Consider the following 7,190-nt stretch of genomic DNA (forward strand, 5'->3'; position numbering starts at 1 on the left):
CGCTTTTACATGTCTTCTTAAACACATTGAACAAAGAAATACTCAGCGCTCTCTGATATATAAATCTTCCGCATAAACTGAGTTAAATAGAATATGTTCCATGAGCTAACCTAATTCTGAAAAACTGACCTTAGACTTACTTAAAATATTTAAAGTAAATCTAAGTCAGCCGCACAACCCTTACGGGGGAGTATGCTGAGTAAGATAAGGTCAACAATCATGGGGGAGCTCAACACTGGGTTCTTAACTGAATATTTTTGCCAACATCAAAATGGGGGAGTTTGTTGAAACACCTTTCCACATGATTTTGATTTGACAAAATTATTTAAGTGATGATAAAAATATTCTAACACATTAAATTTAAATGCTTTGATTTATTACACTAATGTGTTTGTTCAATGTTGAGTTTAATTGTTTATAAGACATTAAGATTAAAAAGCCCAAAGGCCCATAAAGTGGAAGTCAAGCCCAAAACAACACATCAAGTCCATTCGGCTCAAGAGTTCAAAACGAAGCCGTATCAAGTAAAATGACGACTCAGCAAGAGAAGGATCGAGAAGCCTTCGAGGCAAAAGCTTCAAGTGGAAGCTGCTGAGTTGGATGACAATGCAGTCTGGACAGCGGAAGACAATGTTCAACTTCTAGATAAAGTATTTCTACTTTGGGAAAAGTTCAGAAGGAGCAGGAAGCTGTCTCGTGGACTTTTCCTTAAATGTCGAAACATTCTGTCGAAGGCTGACGAAGACAGAAGATGTAAGAATCCTATTGGCCAACGACGCTGAGCACGCCCAGAGTGACAACGACAGGAAGACGTTTCCCTCCAACGGTTATTTCGAAATTCGAAATGACCAGGTGCCTCAAGTGTCACTATATAAAGGCCATCCATTTGCTTCAATCGATGCAGATCTTCAATTAGTCGAAACGCTGACCAAATTCATACTTGAAGTTTCTGTGAGAAAAGCAAAGCAAATACCTTACACCAATTCTTAATCTTTGTGTAAAAGTCTAGAGTGATTTCCAATCATCTAAAGTGTCTTAGCAATCGTTGTTTAGGACAAACACTTTATCATTTCTAGAAGAATAGAAAGGAGAGGCTGAGTACTCGGTTATAGTACTCAGCGTAGATATAGGAGTGAGTAGAGGTATAGAGGAAGGTACTCTTGTTATACTCAGCTTCTATCTGTAAAAGGTTTCGTGCTCTACCTTTAAAGAGCTCAGTAGAGAATTCAAAAAGCTCGGAACAAGTTCCGGGGACTGGACGTATGCGGAGAGGCCGAACCAGGATAAGTCTACTGAGTAACATCTTTCTAACCCTTAAACTCCTTTAATATATATTGCTTGCTATAAAACTAACTAAGTAAAGAACTCACGTTGAGTTAAGTTTACTAAGAAGCTGAGTTCAGGAATAGACTCTAAGTGCTATTTCCTGACTCAAGTAAAGAAGCAGACTTAGTCACAAGTTGACTAAGCTTGTGTCTTGAATCTACTTAGTGACGATGTGTAAACCTTTTCATAGGAAAAGAAGTCAGCCTCAACGGTCAAATTTTTTGAATAGTTCCTATCTCCCCCCCCCCCCTATGAACTAACTTGTCACGTTATAAGGGACCAACAGTAGGTAGTGTTGGAGTTTAGGATATAACGTCTGAATTGATTGATGGAGAGGTAGGTGAATTTGACTCAATAATCATGAGATTTTATGAGGGAACAGATGTCGAGATAGAATGAGTGGAGAGGGGGTGAGTTAGTTGGTTGGTATGGGTAATATGGTTTAATCGGCTTGGGGAGGCTAGATTATTGGTTACTTGGGTGTTTGAAGATGCAATTTGACAAGCAGTTGATAAATTTGGCAATTTTAGAATAGAATGAAAAATACCTGGTCGAGGTCCGAGTATAGATGGTTATAGTGTTATCATCGATGAATCTATAGTCGATGCATGAGTTCTTTGTAAGTGATGACCACCTGCTAGGAAAACATTCTCATTGTATTCCATAAACTTACAAATGTATACACGATTTGTGCCAAGATCCAAGCATAGGTCATCAAAGTTGTTGGAAGACGGACATAGATAAACACATTGGAATGAAATTGAAATTTGTGCATGTTATATGACCAAAGAAAAGGAAAAAATGCCACAACCAAACACCTGGAATTTAATGTAATCCAGATTTTTTTGGGTAAATGATAAAAAGGGGATTCATTTTGGAGAGTTCGAGTTGGCAAAGGTTGATGAGACGAGCACTGTGTAAGAAAGCGTAGTTCTAGTATTTTTTTAAAAATGAAGCAGTGTAAGAAGTACAAGGGAAGTATCTCTTATGTGTCTTATTTTACGTCTAGCAATGCCATTTTGCTCATATGTGTGTGGACAAGCCAACTTGTGAAGAATTCTTTGAGTTTCTAAAAAAGGTTGTATTTTCTAAAATTCTCCACCAAAATCCGAATAGAAGTGTTTAACCTTAGGTTATATTGTTTGGTGATCATGGCATAAAATCAATAAAGATAGAGAAAATATCACTTTTTTGTTTCATGAAATAAAATCATATGAATCAAGTAAATTCATCCCCAAATAAAACAAAATATTGATGCCCTAAATTAGACAAAAGAGGGATTGGGCCCCAAACATCCGTATGTAAATGTTCAAACATAAATTGACACGAACGAGAAATAGAATTTAAATGTAGTCTAGTAGAGCTTCTTAATGGACATGATAAACACGCCTCTAAGGAGGTAGAAGATGGTAAGTTGTGTTGCTTGACCACTAGCATGCCACCGGGAGAAAGGTACTTTGGAACTAGTGAGATCTTATTTTAGTGGGGCAGGCAACACATACATGATGTCTTTACTCGGTCCTCGCAATAGGATTGCCTTGCCGACCTGGTAGTTGACAAGAAAGTAGTTAGGCCAAAATTCAAAGAAACACATGTTGTCACAACTAAATTTTTAAAAGATAATAAAGATTTTGTAAGTTTAGGGACTAATAACACATCACTAAGAAAAAATTTGGAAATTTTAGAAGAGTTGGAATGAGAAATTTTCAAACATTGACCATTACCAAGTTGAATTGTGTCATGTCCATTGTATGGGTGCATATTTTGAATTTGATGTGGTTCCCTGATCATGTGGTGTGTTGCTCCAATATTAGGATACCACGGTTGTTGAACCATCATATCATATAGAGCATTCTGCCAAGCTAGATTTTCCCGAGGGTGAGGTATTGAATTTCTGTTATTTCCACGAGGACCTTTATTCTGACGTTTATTACACTTGTTTGCCCAGTGGTTCACATCACCACATATAAAACATTGTCCTCTTTTCTTACCCGCTTTTTTCTCAGTAGCGTCGGAGTTTTTAGAGGAAAAGTTAACCATAGGTGTCAGAGTAATACTTTTTAGTAAAGTCTCATGATTGACCAAATGATCATAAAGTTCATAAAAATCAATAGGAGGACCAACACGATTTGTTAATGATGTAATAACATTATGATATTCCTCTCCAATATTGCAGAATATCATACCAGTGAGGAGAGTTAAGGGAAATGGATTACCTGAGGACGTAAGGTCATCAACAATGACTTTGACTTTATGAAGATATTCAACCACACTCATGTCATTACGCTTTAGAGCGTGTAATTCAACTATAAGTTGCAACTGTCGACTTTCAGAAATAATCCCATATGCCTTTTCAAGAGCAACCCAGATGGCTCGGGATGATGTTAAGCCATAAATAATGGGAAAAACTTCTTCAGTTAATGAAGATATAAGCCAAGCCCGAACAATATTTTCAGTTTGTTCCCATTGATTGAATGAGGGATTCAAAATAAATTCAGAGTTATTTATGGCATATGGGACACATGAAACGTATCTCTGAGGTTGTGGCGTATCATTCACCACATGATCATATGCTTTGAGAAAGTGGAGAACCGCAATGATGTTGGTTTTCCAAGCACGATAGTTCCTCGGAGTTAGTTTCACACTAATAGCCGGGATGGAGGAGAACAACGTTTGAGTTGAATAAAGATTAGGAGAAGGGACAAACTGAGGTTGTTGGTAAAGAGGCCGAAAATGGGGTGGCTGGGTTTCAATATAATTAGGCTCCTGAGTGGTAAAGGTAAATGGAATATGTGTTGGTTGGGGTATAGAAATAGAGGAGTGGTGAGCAAAATTGGGAACAAAATGTTGAGGGATAGGATTAGGCACAATTTTGGACTGTGGGACATAATTAACTTGTCTGTTGTTGATGGAATGGTTTAAGATAGTATGTGAGGTATCACTAATTTGTTCACTATGAATAGAATGGTTTAAGATGGTTGAGGCCGGAAGAGCCTCGGAATTGGGAGGATGATAAGATTGAGGGGCGGGATAGGAATCAACAGTGAATGAATCAAGCTTGCAAGACTCAATAGGTTGAGATTGGGAAAAAATGTTAACAAATTGACAAGGTTGAGATATTTGGGAAGAAACATGATCAGTTATCATTGTAAATTCGCTCTCACTATGAATTGATGACTCTGCCTCGAGATGAGAATTGGCCGGAATTTCTACTGTAGTGGCTGAAATTGAAGCAGTGGAAACAGACGGAGTCAGTCCTTGCTCTGATGTCATGTTAAATAACATATGTGAGAGTATTGAGAATTTGTATATTGAACTAATTCTCATGAATAGGAATGAATAAACACAAGTTATTTATAGTGAGAGGAATAGAGTTGTAATACAAGACTATAAATGAAAATAATGCAGCCAGTGATAAATGCATGTGCTTCCACAAAACTAAATATTGCACCCATTATTATCATTTTCAATGCTTACTTGAGCACTATTTGTTTGCTGAAAAATATTGTGCAGAAAAATATTTTCGTAATTTTTCGGTATTTGTTTGCTTAAGAAAATAAGTCAATGGAAAAATTTTAGGTTAGTCAACAGAAAAATATATAAATAAGGTGGAGAAAATATTTTACCCTTTTAAAAAAAGTAAACATCTTCTTAAGCTTTTCGGACATTTATTTTTACTTTTTTTTAGTAGTCACCCATCATTTTTTTTCCATTTTCCAATGTTGTTACTAAACACTGAAAATATTTTATTTTCTAACATTTTTTTTCTTTATCCAATATTTTCCAACAAATAAACGAGACTTTACTTTTCTAATTAATTACTTACATCACTCTTCATCAATTATTTTCCCACTATGCCAACTTTAATCAATTAGTATTACTTAGCTACTTAGCTAGAAAATTATAATTCCAATTAACTCTTAATCAATACCTAATTTAATTATATCATTATGTTAATAGTTAAATTGTCATAATGTCACTCAAATTGCTAATATATGATCAATTTCTTTCATGATTAATTACTTTGATTTAAACTTTCCTTTGTAGTACTTGATTTTTTCTTATTCACCTTTTATTTGTTCCTGTAATTTTATTTCTAATGATTAAAATTAATTATACTGATTTTTCTCACTAGAAAGAAATAGACCCTTAATTATTTTCAAGAAAGTGATAATTTGGGGAAGATATACATGTATGGGTGGTCATAATCTGTCTCCCTATATGCGTGTTATTATGTTTTCCTTCATAGAAAAATAAAAGAGTTTTGTCTATTATCACATAGATCTGGCTTTGAAAGATTACGAAGACATTCCTCGAGAAAAAGACTACGAAGTCGATTCTAGGTGGAGTTTATTTCATGTCATTGTGCAGTTTTGAAAAGCATTGTCTACTATAGTTCTATCACGATCTATGATATAAAAGATGCATATTCAGTCTCATTTGTTGTACTTCTATATTGTAATTTTTTAATTACTTATGTCGAGATGTACTATCTCTCCTATGAATGAAACAACTATCTTTTTTCTAAAAAATATATATTAAGAGGGTGCTTGTTTACTCCATTTTCTTCTCATGTTTGTCTTCTCATATTAAAAAAAAATGAGAGATTTAAGTGTTTGGTTAGAGAATTAGGGCCCGTTTGTTTTACTTACTATTTGCTGTTGCTATTTGCCGTTTGCTGTTACGGTTTGTTGTTTGTTGTAGGAAAAAGCTAATTTTCCAAAAAGTAGGGATTTCATGCTTTTGTAAAATGCTACTTTTTAAGTGTAAAAGACAAATATTAGGTCACTAACCAAACACCAAAAACTCTCACGCTTGAAGTGAAAATGCAAACATGAGTATGAAATGGAGCAATCAAACACCTTTTTATCGTTGATGTTTTATACATGAAAAACAACTTTTTTTAAGAGCAGACTGCTTTTCCACTAACAAACAGCAGGTAAACCAAAAAAAATATACAAACATACTAATATTAGAAGTTTCTTATCAATATGATTAGTGATAATCATGCTATTTGTCTTAATAGCCGCAATCTTATCAAAGCTATCAAAAGGCTTAGTTCTTCCTTTGAGTCCCTGAGGTTTAGCCACATCTTCAGAGAGCAAAACCGGATCGCGGATCGCTTGGCGGCAGCTGGCCATGAGGGGTTGTTAGGAGTTACTATCCTTTCTGATCCTCCTATCTATCTTTCTTCTCTTCTTTTAGAAGATAGGATTGGGGTCAGCTTTCCTAGACTGATCCCAGATTAGGTTTTTCTTTGTTGTTGTTTTTCCTTTCCTGTTTCTAAAAAAAAAAAAGAAGTTTCTTATCAATGATTAATAATTAATTCAGAAATTATTATTTCTACTCAACATTTATATGGTCCATATATATATGGTTTATTTAATAATAGGATTGAAAGCAGCCGACCCTACCCTAATTAAGAACAATTAAGAGAGGAAGTAAGAGATTAATGTTGACTTAAATTATTAATTAATTCATATCAACAACAACTTAATAGAAAATTCAATGAATGAAAGGTACATGAGAAACTAAAATAAAATGCTTTGATTGTGATTTATGAGAACCTTAGCTACTTGTATTTAGGGACAGATCTAGGGGGTCGGGAGAGGGTTTGAGCGCACACTGGTCGTCGAAAAACTTTATTAAATTTATATTATGAAATTTTAATTCTTTTGGATCGCACCTCTTATCAGTGAATCAATCTGTCGTTGTATAAGTTTGTGTGTTGCTTCAAGTTATTCTGTTCTTTGTATTTGAGGGGGAGGAATAGTTGTATGACGGTCAATTAAGGTTGGTTTGAATGGTTAAGAGTCTCAAGTTACTTAAGCTTAGACTTGTCCATGGGTCAGGTGGGTCGGACC

The 7,190-nt window shown here is 35.0% G+C and overlaps 1 protein-coding gene across 1 annotated transcript; it reads right to left on the minus strand.

The window, feature by feature from the left end:
- Nucleotides 1-2,569: 2,569 nt before the first annotated feature.
- Nucleotides 2,570-4,622, minus strand: LOC136233833 (uncharacterized). The gene is made up of 2 exons (XM_066023515.1): nucleotides 3,051-4,622; nucleotides 2,570-2,872 (listed from the first exon to the last, which is right to left on the minus strand). The coding sequence occupies exons 1-2, from the start codon at nucleotides 4,609-4,611 to the stop codon at nucleotides 2,838-2,840; spliced, it is 1,596 nt and encodes a 531-aa protein (XP_065879587.1). The 5' UTR covers nucleotides 4,612-4,622; the 3' UTR covers nucleotides 2,570-2,837.
- Nucleotides 4,623-7,190: the final 2,568 nt, after the last annotated feature.

This window comes from Euphorbia lathyris, chromosome 6, assembly GCF_963576675.1.
Source record: "Euphorbia lathyris chromosome 6, ddEupLath1.1, whole genome shotgun sequence".
Classification (NCBI taxonomy): Eukaryota; Viridiplantae; Streptophyta; class Magnoliopsida; order Malpighiales; family Euphorbiaceae; genus Euphorbia; species Euphorbia lathyris.